Source organism: Tamandua tetradactyla, chromosome 12 (genome assembly GCF_023851605.1).
Source record: "Tamandua tetradactyla isolate mTamTet1 chromosome 12, mTamTet1.pri, whole genome shotgun sequence".
Classification (NCBI taxonomy): Eukaryota; Metazoa; Chordata; class Mammalia; order Pilosa; family Myrmecophagidae; genus Tamandua; species Tamandua tetradactyla.
The window spans coordinates 3,082,738-3,104,459 of NC_135338.1; the positions used below are offsets into that span (position 1 = coordinate 3,082,738).

A 21,722-nucleotide genomic window follows, 5' to 3' on the forward strand; every position below is an offset into this window, starting at 1 on the left:
TAATAAAAAAAGCATATCACTACTCAATGGAAAAAACAGCAAACATCTGACATTTCAGATTAAATACAGATTACATTTGCAGAATAGCCAGTAACCTATTATTTTTTATTCTTTTCTCTGAGAAAATGTCTTCTGAGTTCTAATCAATATCCTTAAAATGAATCCTTAGGATATTCATATGTTAGAGAATGTTGTTTATTTATTCAGCAAATATTTCTTTATCATCTTCTATGAGCCAGACACTATCTAAACGGTGAGCACAGTGTAATAAACAAATCAGAACAAGTCCCTACCCTCATGGGGTTTACAATGTAGGACTAATGTATCTTTACATTTCTTACCCTTATATTCAAAAGTAATTGTCAGGTTCAAACCCTAACTGACAAAACATGAGCCATAGGAATAACATTTCCATAAATCCAACTAATACAAAATTTTAGGACAAAGGCAAAGTCAACAAAAATTTATTCTGCTTAAAAAGATGTTACAATATATTCTAAAAAGTGAAAAGCACACAGAACAAAATTTTGAGTATGAATCCATTTCTGTATGTACAAACATGTGTGTGTGTGTGTATATATATATTTAGACATAGCTGTAGCTTGTAAAATGCACAAATTAAACTAGAAAGATACATTAGTATACAGTATTAGCAAAGTTTACAGATATTAACAATAACACCTTCCAAATGGCAGGGTCACAAATTATTTTACTGAGGTTTGTCAGAAAAACTCTACAAGTCGTCATGTAACTTTTTAACTAGCTCCCCAGTAAGAATAACTAAAGCCAAGTAAATTTTCTTCTTTATATTGAGGATAATGCAGGAACAATCATATTTCTTTTCAAAAGGAGGAAACCGAAGACTGAGTAAAGCAATTTCATTCATTCAATATTTTCTTTCATGCTAATCTAATTTTTATTCTGAAAATTCTGCATGTCATAATTAATTTGAAATCCCAAGTACAGATATTTAGGGAAAAATAGTTTACTTCTAAAGAAAAATAATCAGAAGACATACTTTTTCATTTTTAAAAGCAACTTAAAGTTCTTGACTTAAGACCACTATCTTAACAGTGTAGCAATAACTCTTAAATAAATCCAACTAGAGAACATATGGATTATTCAGCTTCCAAAACCCTCACAAGAATTCTTAGTTTAAATCTTTGATTTTCTAATGCTGCAATAAAATAAACAGGGAAAAAAGAATCACTTTTAAATTAGAGGGTACACTCTGAAAATGAAATCTATATTACATTTGTAGTAGCATTAATGTGTAAATGTACTATCCACATGTTAATTAAAATCTATGAACTAGTTAAAAGATTTATATCTGTTTACATTAATGTGTATTAAAGTTCTATTTGGTAAAAGAATATGCCTTTTGTTTTTAAGATTATTCCTATAGATTTAAATAAAATCTCTCCTGGTCCAAAACAGGTATTGAATGTCTCAATAAATCTCTGCTCTCCTATTTATAAGGTACTATCCTTGATACATTAAAATTAAAAAATGTGTATATGAAGTTTTCACAATAAGACGGAGGGTCTCAAATTTTAGCTAGCATCACAATGACTTGAGTCTTAAAATCCAGATTGCTGGGCCTTATCCCCAGTGTTTCTGATTCAGGAGGTAAGGATGGGATCTGAGAATTTGCATTTCTAACAAGTTAGCAGGTACTGTTGATATTCCTGGTCTGGGAGTATAACTTTAAGAATCACTGCTGTAAGAAAATATTTTGTATTGTGTTCTTCAAAAATGTCCAGAGATGTAAAAGATTATTCATCAATACTCAAATATGGTTTGCTACATACCTTCTCTTTAAAAATCTGCCTTGAATATTTAAGAAATACAGGAAACCTATCCAATTCCTAAGACATTAACACAAACACATACTTAGAACACAGTAAATATAAAATACACTAGTTAACAACTAGGCTAGTCGATGGCTTTTTACCTGTGGTATACCTCAAAATCACCAATGGAACTTTTTTCCCCAGATGTACATTTCCAGATTCCAATGCAGGAAACTGAAATGTAAACGTGGCATGTCTGTTTAAAAAACAATTTCACAGATAATTCTGATGAAAACTCCTAGTTATTCAAAATCTGTGTTTCATTTACAAAAGTGCTTGTAAAGGGTGGGCCACGGTGGCTCAGCAGGTAAGAAAGCTTGCCTGCCAAGCCCGAGGACCCAGGTTCGATTCCTGGTGCCTGCCCATGTAAAAAAAAAAAAAAAAAAAAAAGTGCTTGTAAAATTTACACATTCCTGATTCCCATCTCAAAACTTACCAAAATCTCTAGGGGTGGATCCCTGGGAATCCATGTATTTAAAAAAGCACCCAGGTATTTCTTAAGTCACAGAAGTTTGAGAACCATTATCAGATCTTATAGCAGAAGTTTAACTGATAGACCAGGAAATTTTGAAAAAATGAGAAAATTTTATTTTTAGTAGAAATGCTGGGAAAAATAAGCTAGAGGTACATTAAACAAAATACTGAATGTGATCTTTTGTCCAATATTGTACAATCAAGAATTCTTGTATACGGCGCACCACGGTGGCTCAGAAGGTAAGAACCCTTGCCTGCCATGCCCGAGGACCCGGGTTCGATTCCCGGTGCCTGCCCACATAAAAAAAAAAAAAAAAAAGAAAGAATTCTGTATAATACTAATTTATTTCTGTGTCTTGAGTTTTGCTACCAGATGAGAATATGGATCCAGTATGCCAGAATTCACAAACCAAAGGTTTATAAGGTACACTGCTCTTATGACTTCAGTTTCTTTCTAATCAGTACATTTGCAGCTTATTACAATTTGTAGGAGCGTATTCAATGCGAATTTTCACTCTTTTCTATTCAACACCTGAACAAGAAAGATTTCACAATGGGTCAAAAAAAACCATTTTATTGAGAATTAATAAGTATACATTAATATTGTGTAATGATATGGAACAAACTACACATTGTAGGAAACTTTCTAAAAAATTAAAAGAAAAAAAGAAGATAGAGTTAAAACTCAATGACAAGGGTGCACAAGTATTTCAGTGGCAGAATCGACACAAGTTCGATTCCTGGCATCTCATAATATGACCTAAGCCTTTCCATTAATCAAAGATTTAAAAAAGGGGAGTGTTTTTCCTTAGGAATAGAAGGAGGAAACATGATAGTTACCTTCAGATATTTGAAAAGGATGTAATAAGTGGGGGTTACAACATGTCACGGCTTTGCTCAATAGTTAAAGCAGTATTGAAGGTAAATTCTATATTCATTTTGGTAGCAACATAAAAAGAAAAAGCATATTCTGAATCATCAAAATGACACCTGTATAGCTATATTCTTGCTACAAGCTATTTGTGTTTGCAGTTGCATTAGTATTTAAATCAAATTAATACCAAATGATGGCTAAAAGGAACAGGGTTATATTTTTAATGCAGTATACTCAAACCGGTGTCATGAGAACATCTCCAAGGTCCACAAAGATCATTTTGCTCTGAAAGGATCCAGACATTAGTCAGGGCTGAGAAGTACCAGAATAAAGCATTATCTAACATTAGAGAAGCCAACAATGAATAAACTGTCTTGTGAGAGAGCTTTTTGTGCATTTCTAAGTAAATTCTAAAAGCAGACTGGCCAATTAGTAAATATTATTATAGAATATTTAATTCTATGGTTGGTATTAAAGTAACAAAACTTAAATCTCAAAGTCAACGTTTTGCAAGAACCCCAAAACTGGAATCATACTGTACTAAAAAATAAAAAAATGAAACGCATTACTGATAAATCAATTAACACCAAAAACTAAATACATTTACCTGTGGCGTGAGCCATCAACAATTTAATACTTTGCCTGATAAATGAGAAGAACAAATACAAAAAAAACGTCATAGGTCATAGTGGTTAGATAGTAAAATCATGGTCTAGGGTTGAAGAAATTTTTTATTAAAACAAACCAACATGTTCACATTATGCAAGGAAAACCCTGTCCTCAGTTTAGCAACTATGGGTTTGACATTACAACCCATTTAAACATCTTAATTACATATGTCATCTGAAAAAGCAGTCAATTTCCAACTCTCCTCTTTAAACAGGCTGAAAGACATTTAATGAGTTTCTTGACACCAAAAGAGCACACAAAAATAGTAACTTCTCATCCTCTAATGCCCCAAATAAATACCCTAGAGAATACTTTTCTTCCTTTACTAACATTATGGAAAAGAGACATTTTAGAATAACATGTTTTTATGAAAGACATATATATAAGGACTCAAAGGCCAGATAATAAAGAAAAAAAAATCAATGTGAAGGAAAAGTAGCACTAATTACTCTATCACTATTGCAGGTTCACCAGAGACTTGGCCCAAAGGACCTCAGCCTTATCCAGACTATCCAAAGAAAGGGTTAGTTATTCCAAAGAAGGCTCAGTGTCATGAGCCTTCAAGAGTGAAATGCTTCTGAAAACCAACAGTACAAAATTGTGTCGAGACTGTTTTGAGTGTTTTACATCTCACTTTATCCTCATGACAATACTCTAAAGTAATTATTCTTATCATTCCCATTTACAGATGAGGACAGTAGACCAGAAAGGTTAAGCAACCTGAGGAAGATCACATAGCTAAGTAAATAGCAAAGCCAAGTAAAGAGCAAAGTCTCTAAAACCTAAGCTCTTTGACATTGATGAGGCATTACTACACCTCCATCTTAAGGAGATGAAATAAAAACTCTAATCCATAGTTAAGAGACTTTAAGCTTCCAAAAAGTCATGGCAAGAACACAAGACCATGTGTGGTAGAAAACTGTAGAATATAAATTCAGGTGATTTGCAACAAAAACCCATTCATTACAATGTCAGCATTTAATTCAGAGTCCTGTGCATACGGAGATATTGATCCTGTGTGCTATACTGCAAAGATGATACCAGCTAATTCTAGGAGACAAATATGTATAAGCCTACAGATAGGAACAATCAAATAATCAGACATTTGACCCATACAATCATAAAACCCTATTTAGATGCTAATAATGAATGGTCCAAGTAGGGCAAACGAGCATTCTTCCAGGAAACTGGAATATAGATACTGGAAGAGAGAGGAGAGGAGATTTCTTTCCATCTTCTGATCACAAACTATATGGATACAGGCTTAGGGATGTCAGTGGCCATCTTTCATACCATGTACACAGACCACCACTGACAGAATGAGGCCAACCCACAGACAGGGCAAGGGAATCTGAGCCCAGTAACATTCAAGGGAAACTCAGGGATTACAGTCTGAGAATCTCATTTGAGACTCTGGCTCTAATTGTCCCTTAAGTCGAAACTTGAGCCAGTAACTGTTCTTTCCCCTTAAACTAATTGTGCTTTGTTGCTTCCAATAACAAGAACCCTAATACATTTATCAAATCATCAATGTTTCATATTAAAAACAAACTTTAATGATGTTAAAGTGCAAGAAATTGGGACTCTCAAATACCCTAAGGAGTATATTCTGGAAAATATATAAGCAATGGTATTAAAGGCATTAACCTTTACATACTTTTGACCCAGTTAATTCTACTTCTTAGAATATACTGTTAAGAAATAATCATGAATATAGATGAAAGACTATTAATGACAACACTGATTATAAGGAAACATTAGATTCAACCTAAGTATCCCAAATAGAGGAGTGATAGGCCATTTATATAATGTAATATTAGCCTTTAAAACCAATATAAAATAATATTTAATACTGACATTCTAATAATACTTAAATGCTCACTATATATGTTGTGGTGAACATTTTTAGTTACACCCCACAACAACCCTATGAGGGAGTTACTATCATTTCCCTACAAATCATTTCCTTTTTCTTATTCCTTATTAACCCTATAAATTGCAAAAATCTGAGAAAAAGTAGTGTAGTCTTGGAAATCATTATATCCCTTTATTTTTTTCCCAAGAAAAAGTTTTTTGATGTTGTTGCTGTTTTTTTGGCATGGGCAGGCTTCGGGAATTGAATCCAGGTCTCTGGCATAGCAGGCGAGAATTCTGCCACTGTGCCACCGTTGCACTGCCTTGAGAGTAAGTTTTGATATAAAGGCACTAATGATAAAACAGCCTATACCCAATACAGTAAGAGCCACATACCATGCTAAGCATTTAATATATTATTACTTAATTTAATGCTCATAACAATCCTACAAAATTCTAAAAACATCTCCCATTTTTTAAATGGAAACATTGGGATAGGGATAGATACAAACTCTTAAAAAGCAGGTTAAAAACACAGTATATACAACGATTGTGCATTTATTAAAATATACACATTTCTATACAAGAAACAGAAATATTTACATCAAAGTGTTGATAATGGTCTCTGGATAGTGAAATAGTTGATTGTATTTCTTTGTGCATTTGTAGTTCTCAATTTTTTGGGTAACAAAATTTAATTTGTTAAACATTAAAAAAATAGTTCAGCCTAATCAAATGATTTTAAATGCACTCAGAGAGCTCCTATCTAAAGGCCATTAATAAACAATGGGAATAATCATGTTCCAACTTAAAACAAGTTTTATTATAGCAGAGTTCATCTGTATCTAATGCCAATTTATCTCTTTTTGAGAATTATTATGAATATTATTATCATACTATGGCTGGGATGGCAAACAGGTTTCCTCTTTTGGCCAACTCTATGACTGGTAGAATTTCCTGGAACACTTTATTGCACAAATTCTGAAACCAACCATGGCCTCAACAGGAAAAAGTGATACCAGTTTTGTAATGAGTGTGGTAGGGGAAAGGCTTGTTTATATTTGCCACCTTTGTTAAGGGTCAAATACATTTTGTGGGGAAGTTAGAAAGTAATAAAATTTGAATTTCTAAATCAGGAGAGGTCAAAGGAGATTCCATAACGTTCTTCTTACAATCAACAAATCCCAGAGAAAAGATGCTTGAATTAAGGAAGATATAGGTGATGTGAATACACAGAAACGTGAAAGAAGGCTCAGACATAGGAGCAAAATGATTGAAAGAAATAGGCAGATTAAACTGGACAAGATAACACAAAGTTTACGAGAAGAGCAGGGCTGGTCTAATATAAAGGTCTTCTCTGCAGTGTACTCCAAGAACCTCAGAGACAGAATATGGCTCATGGACTTTGCATGGAAGTAACACGATCAAAGTAGAAGAAACAAATCACTTCAGCAATTGCTGGGGACTCCCCCCCCCCCCCCATTTCAGATACCTATATCTTTGATCTGAAAATATTTATCTCACATTTTTAAGCACTATCATGGTGTCTTCATGGCATTCAAAACAGGATTTATGTTATGGTATGCATCTAATATATTTCTAAGCTAATATATTACCATCTTAGACCACCTTCACAAAATCGTAATTTTCAATCACTGTTGGTAATGAATTTGATATCTAGCTAAAGAGCAACAATTTTACTTCAAATTTAAACTTCAACATTCCGTAAATTTTAGGACTTGGAAGTTTAAAACTAGGAGGAGCCATATTTTCATATTAGATATCAAATAAGAAAGCTTTCACATGAAACAAATAAAGAGTTTCAAAATTTTATAGTCAATTTATTCAGGAGGATGAGAAAAAAAAAATCCAGAGGATAAAAATACAAACTAAATATTAATAATGGTCCTAGATGAACATTAGGCTGAACTAACTTTTAAAGATTCTTAAAAGGCTATATATAATTGTGAGGATATTACCAATGATGTTAGCCTTTATAAAAGAATTACTATGAGAATTTCCTTTTACAAATTTTCATATCCTTAGAAAATCAAAGTCTTGGTATTCTCTTTTAAAGTAATATTCACAATCAAATTCTTCTAAAATTAAATGAAACTATTAGGCAGTTATTTAAAACCAAACTATTTAATTAAGAACCTTACTAATTAGAGTTTTTTATTTCTGTTTATGAGCCAGAAAGATCTTTACATTAGTTTAAAGTAAAAAAATTTAGAAACATACTTGTCTAGCTTAAGGCAAAACTGACTGTTAATGATGACAATACTAAAGATAATAGCAAATATTTATATATTGCTCATTATTTGCCAGGCACTGATTTAAGCACTTTACATATATTAGCTGTGAGAGTAATAGACAAGAACACTAAGGGACATTCACCCTGCCTTGTTTTTTTTTACATGGACAGGTACCAGGAATCAAACCTGGGTCTCCAGCATGGCAGGCAAGAACTCTGCCTGCTGAGCCACGGTGCATGCCTTGTTTTTAATGGCAATCAACTGGAAATGATTAAACTTAATCATGAAACATCCATGCTATAGCTAAAGCGAATGAAGTCACTCTTGCTCTGACAAGGAAAGATAACCAAGATATAATGTTAAAAGAAAAAGATCAAACACAAAAATGTACATAAAACACTCAGAGCCTTGCAGAACAAATATGCTCCTAAATTATGCAAATGCAGAAAAAAGCGGCTAAGAGGAGACCTTTAATCGTTCAGAGTAATTACCTGAGCAAGCTGGTGGTGGTGACTGTTATGGCAGCGGTGAAGGGAACTTTGAGTTTTTACTCTGTACTTCTCTGAAGTTTGACAATTTTTACAATGAGAAGAATGGATATATGTATGCATAAAATTTTTAACAAAAAGTATTTATATTAGGAAGAGAATCTTGAATACTATTTCTATAGATACTACAAAAATGGGTGGTGCATATTCACTCATACTTAAATATTCTCTGGGAAGGGCTGGATAGTAGTCTATAAGAAGCCTGAAAGACAGATCTGAAGAATATCTATGATGTACCTGAAATGGCTCTACAACAATAGATGTGAACACACCTTCCTTATGGCTGTAAGCAGGACACTATAGTTTGTTACTTTAATGTCTGTAAAAACACTTATCCAAGGTTTATTTAAATTTATCTATCCCATAGATGATTTCTCCAGTAGACTGAACTTTTTGAAGGCTGTTACTATCTCAGTAATTGCCATATCCCCAGAACCACCAAATAATAGCTATCACTTATACTGTGCTTATTAAATACATACAAGTTATACACACACACACACTAATTCTCCCAACACTGTAGACTGAGGTGCAGGGAGATTAAATATTTTACCCAAAATATCTGGTCAGGGACCAGAGTATGTGCTCTCAGCCATGATGATATGCATATAAGACTTAATAAATGTTTGCTAAAGATGAAACAATAGTGTAATTTCCACACATTTACCCCGCTGATTTTTAGCAGCCAAACACATATTCCTTTCAGTAAGTTTTTTTTAACTGGTGTTTTGAATATGTAGAATTGTCAAGCAATGTCCTTAAAGAAGGATACTGAGTTATTTTTAAGGCCGAGTACATGTTCATAGCTGTATTTCACAACAAAATAATATTTTGTAGCCTGGTTGTAGCCTGCAAATATCAAAAAGATGACATAAGTAAAATCAAGACTCAAGAATGTTGTAGGTTGTACAAGGGTTTCCCAAGTATAAGAAAAATTCCTGCAAAAAGTAAGACACAAGGGAACAGGGCACAATAATGACTTCCAAAAAAAAACTAAACTAAACTAAAAAACATAAAATCTTTTTCTGAATTCTTTTTTTTAATTTGTTCATTCAATTATTTACCCATTGTATCATTTGTCCATTCAAAATTCAAATACTTATTAGGATTTCACCATGTCAGAGTTCCCTTTTATAATACAAGTTTCAAATTCAGTTTATTTGGGATTTGCCCACTGAAACATGTATCCTATTTTATAATGGAAAAAAGGGAGAAGGGGATCACTTTAAAGAAATTTGCTCAGCATGTGAATTTGCAAGAAAAGAGCTATAAGTTCAGAAATATATCCTAGTTGTTAGACTTGAACCTCCTCCACTTAAACCTTGTGTTTATTTTAACCACATATTTTTCAATGGAAAAAAACAAACCTCTCACAAATTAAGAGAAGCAGACTTACCATATGACTCACTTTATATTAAATACTACACACTTTTAAATTAATTTTGCTAAATGTAGTGTGTACATTCAAAACAACAGAACTAGTTTTTATGTTCAAAGATTTTTGTCCATTTAAATTTTCATAATCATACTTTGAAATAATTTTTATGTTTAATATTATGACCAAGTGGAATTTTAAAATGAAGAAACACTCATAAATGACTGAAATACCCAGAAAGGCTATAAGGTTACATCTTGGGGACAGTTTTCTTACAGAACAAGCCATGTCAATTACTGCTTCAAATCTTTTAAAACGAAGTTACTGAGTAAAGGGGACTTCATCAATAATAGAACCAGGACATATATAGGCCATTACAAGAAATAAAAATTTTTCTGAAAAAATTTTGGCAGACCAAATCTAAGTCACTCTAAACACAATTCTCATTTTCATTTCTGACAAAGCTTCCACCTGCAAACTGTTCTTTCTATTTAGCTTTGAGTTGGTTAATTATACACAAGCGAACCCTTAAAAACAGTCACTTCAAAAGTATAAAAACAAACATAACTTCATAACGTAATTTTTATAAACTCATATTTTATCTCTTAGATTTTTCAAAAAGGTCCACGTCTCGGAAATAGACATGGGTTTGCTAATTTTTATTGCTGGAAACATGCATCTTAATCTAAAAATTCAATGTACATATAAAATAGTTCATTGCTGGTTCTCCAAGAGAATGGTACAAAAATTTTTAGAATTTCAGAATCCACAGTTATTTCAAAATTCTCACTATACATTTACTAAAAATACTAGAGCAACAAGATTGGCTTGTTTTAATTTCAAATTCTCTTTCTGCCCTTCTCATTAGACAGAAAACATATACAACACATATAATAGAAGTAGCAGACCTTTGGGTAAAAGCCACCAACTAGATCATTAGTCCCAAAGTTTAAACAAAAAAGACAACTTTCTTCTTATGAGTTGAAATAATTTTTTTTAAATCGCTGTATTTTTATTCATCAGGGTAACCTAATTAGCCACATCTAATTTAGATTACTTCCTCCTAGCTGAGAAACAGGCCGCATGTTAACAATCTTAGATAAGAAATTATCTAAATTTTAAAAAAATTATAAATGAAATGGAGCTTACTTCGAACAAGCACCATAATCTAGCTCTAATCTTAAACATCCATGCATAACAATTTTTTATTTCACCACCGAATATAATCAACTACTGGGAGTTCTTTAGAAAAAGTCAGTCAAGAGGCTGGTCCCCCTTAGCCTCCTACACATCATTCTTAACATATAACAACAGAATGTAACCACATGCTGAGAGCCAAAAACTACTACAGTGGCAAAGACAATGGAAGTTAACAGGTTGAAGGATCTCCAATGGCCTTCAACTGCATAGTCCTTTGCAGCACTAACTTTTTCAGTCTAAAACAACCTGATAGTTCAGTAAACATGTACACGTGCGAGAATTACACTAATACAAAGTACACATAAATTAAGTTATAAATATCACACCAAATATGTAGGCTTGAAACCTTGCCTAGGCATAGAACTCAACTGTCTTAACTCTGGAAAGATCCATAAGCAAAGGGCAGCTTCCTTACCACATAGATAAGCATGCTTTACTGGGAGTATCTGATTAACTCATCATCTTTAGCTAAGATTTATATTTATAAAAGTGTTTGTAACTCTGGCTTCAAGACAAGATAATGTTTTAAGTTACTACCAGTCCTAAGACGGCATTGCCTTGCACACAGGTCACTCTGCAATAAACTATGTTGACTAGTATATGTTGCTTTTGACTCTACTCTTCTACAGAGTCCAAAGTAAATTCAAAGTAGCCCTTTTGGGAAGGAAATACAGGAGTGAGGAACTGTGAAGAAGGGGGCCTTCAGTAGAGAGTACATCAGATGCTCAGTACAAATAATTGATGCTATTTGCCCACATAATGTAGGGATGTACTATTTTAACAAGAACAAACCCCTTTTTACGGATCTAGATCCAATGTTAGTCTTTTATTTTGGGGAGCTATAGAAAAGATAAATGAAAACATAGGAAACAGAAGCCAAAAAAAGAGAAATATTAGGACTGGCAAAAAAATATTGTAGTTTATTCTATTTTCAATTACAGAAAATGTTACCAAGAGTACTATACCAGATGCCGGGCTTTTACTGCATTATTTCATTTAATCTTTACAATAACTTCTAAGAAGATTACTGTTATTATCATCATTTCAAAAGTTCACAAAGCTAGCAAATGAAAAGACTAGAACTCGCAACTCAGAGCTGCCTGGCTCCAGAGCCTACGCTCCTCAGCACCAAGCAAGCATTCTGCTGCTTCAAAGAACAAGAGGAAAATCAGAGCAAAATTGTAACAAGAAAGTAGATTACTATTAAATGAGCTTAACATTGAAGGAGTCTGGTCTGAAGCAGAGAACAATGAACCCCTTGACATTCCTTCGAAATCTAAAAATCTATATTTATGTGCTATTACATGCAGTCTCTATAACTAGGAAATCAACATAAAATACCCTATGTAAAATTCATGATAGCCATATTCATTCTTTGGTTTGATTCCTTCCGACCCTTCAGATTTGAGTTTCCTAGACCCATGCATCTTAAAAAATTCAACACAAACAAATTTACACCCCCCCACCACCTCCACCAGGATGCTGGATGCTTATTTAACATGGAAAAGGAGCAAAACCTCTGTCCTCAATCCCTTAACTACCTTTTTAAAAAAGTAAAACGGCATCTAAAAACTGTTGAGTAGCCATTGAGTTCATTCATTCATTCATATTAAAGTTACTGAAGATATTCTTAACTGATGAATGGAAGAGACAAGAGTACACTATAGCAAATAAAAAGGAAGTGAGTGGTGCAGAACTTAAGGTATTCCAGTAAATATGATTTAGCATGTAAGGATAGAAAGTTGGCACTGCGCAGAGGTAATCTGCCTTAGGTTTATAATACAGCAGTCTAGTCATTTCATCAAAAGCATTGTAATCACTTTTGCAAAACTAATTGCAAATAATTTCTGGCAACTCTTGCAATTGTCTAGTCCTGTTTGCTCATTTAAAAAATTTTATAAGTGCTTTCTCTGGTATAAAAAGAGTATTTAACAGTCTACTAATAAGGACCAAGATAAGGGATCTACAAAATAGCAAGAATATAAACAACTTTATCTTCTACAGATACCGATTAGGGAAGTCCATCTCTCCCAGAGGAGAGGAATTACTAAGAGTAAGGCCAGGCTACTAACCACAACTCTTACTACAAATTTTCAATTCTTTACAGTGATACCCTCATAGGTTGGAAAACCAAATTGGGCCAAATATGGGGGTCATTCGAGCCCACGGGTTCGACTCAATTACTAACCATTCTATAATGTACTCCCTGGACTCTAATGTGTTATATAAACTTGCATCAAGTTCTAACGGAATGGATTATTTACTTCGGATATATTTTCTTTCGATGTACTTCAACATCAGAAAGATGAGACAAAGTTCTAAAACACCTGCAACGATTTCGTCTGCTCTATCCACATGCCTTTTCTTTTTCGATCCTTTAAAATCGCTTGCCTCGTTTTAAGCAGTGTCTGCATTTTCGCTAAGATAACTTCAAGGATGAATGAGGCGCACATTTATTCCTAACGTGTGGGTGGGCTCTCGTGAGAGGTGATGCGAACAAAAGTACCCCAGTCTGAGGTCCACTTTAAAAGGCTGCTCCTGCCCTAAAGCCCCGTGGCTCCGACCCCCGCCCAGGCAAAGCGTTCACGGCCATTCAAACCCAAACCAGCCCCACACGCGCGCACCACCGAGTCCGCGTCTGCAGGCCCCCGCGCACTCCCCTCCCGCCCAAAGCGCAGACCCCGCGCCCCGAGCGCCCCGACCCGCGCGCGAGCCGGGGGGCAGCCACGGCCCCGAGGACCCCGGGGCAGCGAGGACAGCGGGCGGGACCCGCGGCCGGTCCGGGCTGCCCACAGCGCCGGAGACGACGCGAGCGCCGAGGAGCGGAAGCCCGGGTGCCAGGCGCCGCGACCAGCTCTCCTCCCGGGGCGCTCGGGCTGGAGGGGCACCCCCAGGCGGGGCGGGCGTCCGGAACGGGAGGCGCGGGGCCGGCAGGGCCCAGCCCCCGGCCCTTAGCCCCCGGCCCCGGCCCTTAGCCTCCGGCCCCAGTCCCCAGCCCCCGGCCCTTAGCCCCCGGCCCCCGGCCCCAGCTCCCAGCCCCCAGCCCCCGGCCCCCGGCCCCCGGCCCCGGCCCCGGCCCCCAGCCCCCGGCCGCACTTGCGAGGCGACTCCCACCCTCCACGCCAAGATGGCGACGTGGCCGGCGGGGGCGCCGGGCCGGCAAGGTTAGGGGAGAGAGAGGGCGGCGAGGAGACAGACACAAAAAGGCGGCCGCCGCCGCCCCCACCCCGCGCGTCCGGAAGGCTGGAGCCGGCGTGGGCGCCCCGCGCGGGCGGCGGGCGGCGGGCCGGGGGCCGGCGGAGGGACGCGGCTTACTTTTTCTTGTCGTTCGCACCCACGGCTCCCTCCATGGCGAACCGGTGCGCGCGACGGCTCCGCGGCCGGCGGCCCGAGGCTCGCTCCCCACGCGGAGAGAGAGAGAGAGAGAGGCCGGTCCACGGGCAGGGCCGGCGAGGCGGGAAACGCCTCCGGAGCGCGAGGCAGGAAAAGGAAGCGCGGGCGGCCGAGGCCCAGGCCCGGCTCGGGGGGCCCCTGCTCGGGCTGCGCGCGGGGCCAGGCCCGAAGCCCTGGGCGAAGCGGCGGCGCGGGCTCTCGTCGCGCTCCCTCAGACAACGCGGCTCGCCGTGCTCTGAGGCGCTGAGGCAGCGGCAGGGGGCGGGCGAGGGCGGGGACGCGCGCGGGCGCGCGGGGAGGGGCGGGGCGGCCGGGCGCGCGCGCGCCCGCGGGGCCCGACGCGCGCTCACACGGGCTCGCCTCACCTGAGTGGAAGGCGGGTTCCCTGAGAGCCAATCCCGAGCGACGCAGGCGGCGAGTCCCCACCCCACGTTTCTCTCAGCCAATCAGGCCGCGGTCAGCTGAGGTACAGCTGGACCGCGCCGCCGCGCTCACGTGTGGGTCTGTGTGCAGCTGCGGAGCAGAGAGAAAGGCGCTGGATTGGCGACTGCGCCCGGGTTCGAGGGCCGTGCGCCCGCTGCTGGGAGAGGAGGTGGCTGGCTTTGGGAGGCGCGGCTGAGAAGGGATTTCTTTTGCAGTCCCATGCTTCTCCGTGCAGTAATAAAGTCTCCCACTCGCTTCTCCTTGGCGCCAGTGCTGGGCAGCGTTGACGCCCAGCTCTGCTGAGTCCCCAGTTCAAAAAAAGGCTTTTTTTTTCTTTTGCGTCGTGGCAGCAATCGCTTGGTCCCTTTGCTCAGAGTCTGACTCTAACTAGGTTACCCAAACACGGGCCACGTCACCGTGCTCTGCCGCCCAGCACAGTGGAAATCTCCTGGTCCAGTGAATTTCTGTCGTGGAGCTTGATTACTGAGTCAGTGCAAATATAAGTACAAAACGAATTCCTCTTACTGCAGACCTCTCAAGGGAAAGAGTTAAAGTGTGCAGGGCAGTCTTGAAACCTGAGATGATAGTAAGCTATTATAGATAGAAGTGGCTTTAATAAACGAGAGCGTAAACCTGGATTTCGGGGAGAACAGGAAAAAAGGATTTATTTTGCTTTCTCCCTGAGTGTAAAAGAGTCAAAGATCATCTTAGATGGCTTCGATAAAAAGGGAAAAGACGACCTTTGGTTTGAAATTCATTGACTTGAATTAAGCTCGCTGGGTGGACTTGAGAGGATGAAGGGATTCTCCAAACTCTCCCCGAAACCAGGACCGGGGACCACCGACTCGGTTAATTTAGCACGGCGAGGGCCGGTGCTGCTCGTTTGCTAACAAGAGCTTGCAAAGCTGCTAAATGAGACGATTACTTTTTGGCCTTAGAAGCATATATTTTTAACTTAGCAAAAGAGCCACGCTCATATATTTACAATTGATACAAGGTTATTTTACTTCTCACCTTTGCCATATTGGTTTATTGTTAAATCCACCTTTGGATTGTATATTAATTAATGTGGATTCGTATAGTGGATTCCAATTATATTGGTGTGCGAAAACAATATCCTGTATAAGATAGCATTAAATTATAATATGACAGCAAACAGTGCATATGTTTAACTAACTGATCGGTAGAACCGTAGAGATATGTTTAAAGATTGATCTTAAGTACTTTTTTTTTCCCTTCCAGTTCTATAAAGCTTAATGATATGTGATTTAGGAAAGAAGCATAGGAAATGCTTGGAAAGGGGGACGGATCAAAACTTACACATGATTTTTAATTGTGAAAAATAACTCTGGAAGTTACATCCATTTTAGCTTAATATTCCAAAAGTGTAGCATTAAGGACAGTTGCTAAAGAATCATGTGTGTTTGTATAGAGGTTCTGACACTTACTAGCAAGTCATTTAACCTCTCTGTACCTCAGTTTACTCATCTGTAAAATGGGGATAATGGTGTCTATGTCATAGAATTATGGGATCATTAAATGAGATAATACATGTAAAAAGACTTAGAACAAAACCTGGCACACAGTAAGCAATTAGTAAATCTTAGCTTAATAGCATTGTGAGTGCTCTTGTTTTCATTATTATTATCATCATTATTATTACCACCAAATTTGTGCCTCTGCTAGCAGTAATTACTTGGGCTTCTGCTAGAGTTCAGCCAGCTTTAACTATCCAAGGATGCCAATTATGTTCATGCAAATCCACATGGATCTTCTCTGTTTTCAGCTTTGAGACTGCCCATGGTGTATCCACCCTTGTATATGAGCGTGGCTTTAGAAATCTTCAGTCATTCCCCATCTCATTATACTTGTAAGCTGTTTTCTCTGGCCGTGATAATAGCTATAGTATGTAATGTTTTAATGTTTGTGACATAAGAGTTGAGCAGTTTGTAATAGCAAAGCTAAGCCAAAAAAAATTTCTGATCATTTTAAAGGTTTAAAACAAAATGATAATTCAGTCAAAAAATATCATAGCACATTCCTTAAAATTTCCCTAAAGTTCAATTTTCCTTTACAAAAATGTATAAAATATTAATATTTTATGTTGCTTGTACACACACACACATCTACACGAAAATAAAAAGCAGTAATATTCACCCAACTAATTTTTGCTTAAGTCATAGGAGCCTGATGCTATCCTTTAATTCAATCAATCCTATTAAATTACAGACTTTTAAAGAGCAAAATTTTCTATGGGATAAAATTTTAAATCACCCCTTTTATAACCACCTGTTAATAAACGCATTTAGGTGCTAATATGTAATATATCTTAATGAACAGCCTCATTTAATCACTTTCTGATCTTTGTAAAGTCCAAAGCTCATTCCAAATCATTTCACGGAATTTTCTAAACAGACTTCAGGATTTCTTGCAAATGACTCAATTGATTCTTAACTCATATTTTGTAAAAAGTTGGGCAGGGATTCAGAAGGAGGCGAGGTGATATAAAGTATCTAGCCTTTTAAAAAGTGGAACACATTAGACTCAGATCATTTAAAGTGTATCAAACTATATAAGAAGACCTATTGGCCAATAGTGGTTCTTGGATATTATTTCCCTTAGTCCCCCCCACCCCCGATTAATCTAGTCTATTATAAGAATAATTTTTAAAAGCATGCAATATGGAAAGAAAGTACTTAGAAAAGAGTAGGCATGAAAAATCTTTTTTTTTCTTTCAAGGATCAAAATGGGAAATAAATGTGTACATTTGTCTGTGTTTATGGAGAATGTGAACAGACTGAAAATTTGACACTTGCAGTTTTCAATTATAATCAACATTTTGAGTGTAATTTAAAAAAAGAATTCCCTGCAGAAATAACATTTTCATTTGTTCTCCAAAAAAGTAAATATGTAAATTTGTAGTAATGAACCCCAAAGAAATGTCTCTTTGTACTTTGAATAGAAAGGAGAGTGTATTCAGATATTTTTCCAACAACAAAGTCACTTGCAAGATTCTCAAGGAACAGCTCCATTAGATTTTCACTTCTTTAAAAGAAAGACATAAGAGAAAAGAGAACAGAGTTTTGTCCTTTTTTTTGCATGAGCAGAATGAGCAGACACCGGAAACGAACCTGGGTCTTTGGCCTGGCAGGCGAGAACTCTGCCTGCCTAGCCACCATGGCTCATCCCAAAGTTTTATCATTGAAAATTAATGATAATACCCCTCTCTATTCAAACATTTATAGGATTTCGACATTTTCCCTCGCCCATAAATTGATTTTAAATTCAATTGTTAAAACTGTCAATTTTGATACCTGAAGAGTAAATAGCTTGGCATTTGTGCTTTGGTACATTAATAAACCAAGGAAAGATGTTCGTTAAAAATCTTCCTGCTACTCCACCACCCCAGGCCACACTGATGTGTTTGTATACTTAGACTTTATCATTGTATTGTACATTAGTTCAATAAATATTAAGGACCCATTCTATTATGCGACAGACATATAACTTTTTAATCTTCAGATTTGTGTGCCATTGCAGAGGATGAGCTCTGTGTGCAGGGATATTTTAATGTATTTTGGCAGCCCCAGAATCTAGGATTGTGCCCAGCACACAAGAACAGTCATCTCTTCAACACCTTCTACATTACAGAGACTGGTACTAAGCTTTTGAGATTTGCTTTATCATTTAAGCACCGCGATGATTCTATGAAAGGAATGTTTGCGATTGTATTGTGGATCTGTAAGTTAATGGTCAGAGAGGTAAAAATACAAAGTCAGAAAGCCAGCAGGCAGTGAAACCAGGCTCGAGTCACTCCTTCATTGTACTGGAGTTGTGGGTCAGAGTCCGTGCAAAGCCTTGAGAGGTGGGCTAGGGAGGACAGAAGCAAGACATCTTCCTGGAATGTCAATTTTAGAATGAGGGCAAGTTGAGTGATATGACTGTGTGTGTGTAAATGTGGATTTGTTATCCATTTGGTTAAAATGAGATGCAAATATTGCAAATAGACAAATACGAAAAAGGCCCCTGGCCTCTCTTGCCCCTTTCCCTTCTCCAAAAGCACCTACTGTTATGAATTGTTTGTGTAACTGCCGAAAGAGATTTTATTAGTATACTGAAAGGCCTGTGCTTTGTGTCCTTTTTTTTTTTTTTTTTTTACCATGAATGGTAGAATAGTATATACTTTATTTGTGGCATTTATTTTATGTAGCAATATTGTTTGGAGATTTCCTCATTAGTTCAGCTACATCTAATATTTTACATATTGTACATCAAAATAAAGAGACGCATGAAGTAGGCTGCAGAAATCACAAGAATTTAAAATAAAGTTAACATTAACATTAATATTTATGAGCAAGAATCTTTTAAATTTAATTGCAAATAAAATGACATTTCTCTAAGCAAGTTAGGAAAAGACATTTAACAGCTGGCAACTACAGAAAAACAAATTTTTATGGTATAGTTTGCTTATGGCAAACTCCACATTGTCAATTTCCTTATCTATTTGTGAAAGCTATTAACCTTCAGTGAATTACAAATAGAGGAAATTGCTTTTTACCTATATCCATTGTTCTAGCCAGATAAAAATTTTTTTTTTCATTTCCTTGTCCTTATCTGTAGAGTGGCTATTCTGATTTTGCATATCAGACATCAGTTTTGATCTGCAAGGACACTAAGTCTCTTCATAGCAAATGACTAACAATTTTAAAGTCCAGTTTGAATCAGCTTGGATTTATCTGATTTTTATGTAAGTGAATAGTGAAAAGTATACTATGAATCAAAGAATTCTATACTACGAGTTTTGAAAGTTACTTCCTGGATTTGGGGCATATTATGGCAATGATACAAATTAATACAGTGCAATTATTCTTCATTTGGGGCTAAAATTCAGATTTGATTACATATTCCTACAGGAGAAACATCTTCAAGTTCTATATGTAGTCTGCTGAAGCTGTGCCAAAATACTGTCAAAAAACAAGCTCTTTTGTTAGGTGGTGAACCTACCAGGACAATTTTTGTGCCTCTCCACCCAACTTTGTTTCAATACTTCAAGGAAAATTTTTTTTCATATAATAAAACAGGCAGTCAGATGATGGAGGGTAGTTAGAGAACCTCAAATTAAATCGTAAGACAGAAGTGCTTCCTGTTATAAACTGTGTGATAAAGTCATTCCCTCCAAAACAACTATGTTTTCTATCAGGAAATAAACACACTACCAGACCATTAAAAAATGCCAGTGAACTAGGAAAAGTGTTTTGCCTCTGCATGTTCATTTCCACTACAAGTTGAACATGTTTTTAATCCAGGAACTTTCAAATAATCATTTTGAAAAGGAAAACTGTAATAATAGAAGAAATAAAGCAGAAACGAAAGAAGGAGCCTACATTGCTTAATATTTATCCTAGCTTGGTTTTCTTTCCATATGTGCTAAGCCACTGGCAATTAATATTTTCCAAATTTGGTGTGGATAATGTTTTCCCTTTGACTTTTTTTGTGGGTAATGCAGAAACATTAGCTGTTTGGTTCTTATATTGGAAAATGTATAAAGGTTCCTTTGGTTAAGTGTGTCAGAACTTGTCTATGAAGAACCAGAGGCAGTCACAAGAAGTTGAATAATTTTATACCTGGACTTGCAAAGACAGGTTAGCTACTCTCCTGTGTGCGTGTAAATTACACTGCACTGCCAAGTAAGCCAAAGCTTCACGGGATCATTTTTCTATCAAAGATTGTGATGTTAAACAGGTCCTACATACCAAGATGGAAATGAAATGTTAACATATCTCTGTCATTACATCAGCCAACGCATTCTAGTGCTGGCTACACCCTCACCCCTCACTTTCTTTCCACTCCTCTGAAATTATAAGAGACATAAGAAAGACCTTCCAGAAAATTGTTAAATGTTCTTGTATTTTGGACAGAAAAGTGTCTGAACCCATGAACTGACTGTCATCTCCAATATCCCCTCTGTGACCCGGCAGCAAAACATGAGCGAGCATTCTCCAACCGGCTTTCCAGATCCTGTTATCAGGACCTGTAGCAACTAGGATGAGGGACAAGATTTGCCTCAAGGCCTTGTTGCTACTGGCACTTCACTGATACTTTCTGTTGCAACAAGGACAAATCCCAGAGCATGGTTATCCGGGGACCTGCAGGAAGACATGGCTGAGAGATTATGTGGTGGGAAAATAAGATTCCATCTGAAAACACTATCATACTGGTGTGGGGGTAGAAACTCAGGTGTAGCTGCATTTCCAAACATCAAACTCACACAAAATGAGTTTATTTTATTGTACGTAAATTATACTTCAGTCAAGTTGAGTAGACTCGACACTATCATAAAGAGGTTGGCCATCTGGCTAATAACCTGCTCATTGCCATGCTCTTTGAATTTCTGCTCCTTTCCTTAGTCTGATGCCCACTAAACTACATTTCCACTGTCCATCAGTTGATCACTTAGATTTTGTCTACACCCTAGCTCGTGGCTGTTCATCTTGGCTCTGTCTGTGGCTCACTGGCTCCCGGATCCCAGCTCCATCTCTCAGGGCTTTCCACACTCTGTGTCTGTTGCCCTACCAGGAGAATATGCCAGCAGCCGGTTGTTAGCTGGTATGAAGAAGAACTCAGGAAGACAGACAAAAAAACCAAAACTAAACTAAATGAACTCTTTCTGCCTCAAAATGTGGAAGGAAAATTAAATGGCCAGGGCAGGCCACAGTGGCTCACCAGGCAGAGTTCTCGCCTGCCATGCCAGAGACCCAAGTTCAATTCCCAGTGCCTGCCCATGCCAAAAAAAAAAAAAAAAAG

The 21,722-nt window shown here is 37.5% G+C and overlaps 1 protein-coding gene across 2 annotated transcripts in view; it reads right to left on the reverse strand.

Moving 5' to 3' along the window:
- HIF1A (hypoxia inducible factor 1 subunit alpha) overlaps positions 1-14,712 on the reverse strand; it is a 44,093-nt gene extending 29,381 nt beyond the window's left edge. For both annotated transcript variants that reach the window (XM_077122442.1, XM_077122441.1), the window contains exon 1: positions 14,418-14,712. In XM_077122442.1, the coding sequence (XP_076978557.1) occupies positions 14,418-14,452 (35 nt within the window). In that variant the 5' untranslated portion in view covers positions 14,453-14,712. The remainder of the gene's footprint in view (positions 1-14,417) is intronic.
- Positions 14,713-21,722: the final 7,010 nt, after the last annotated feature.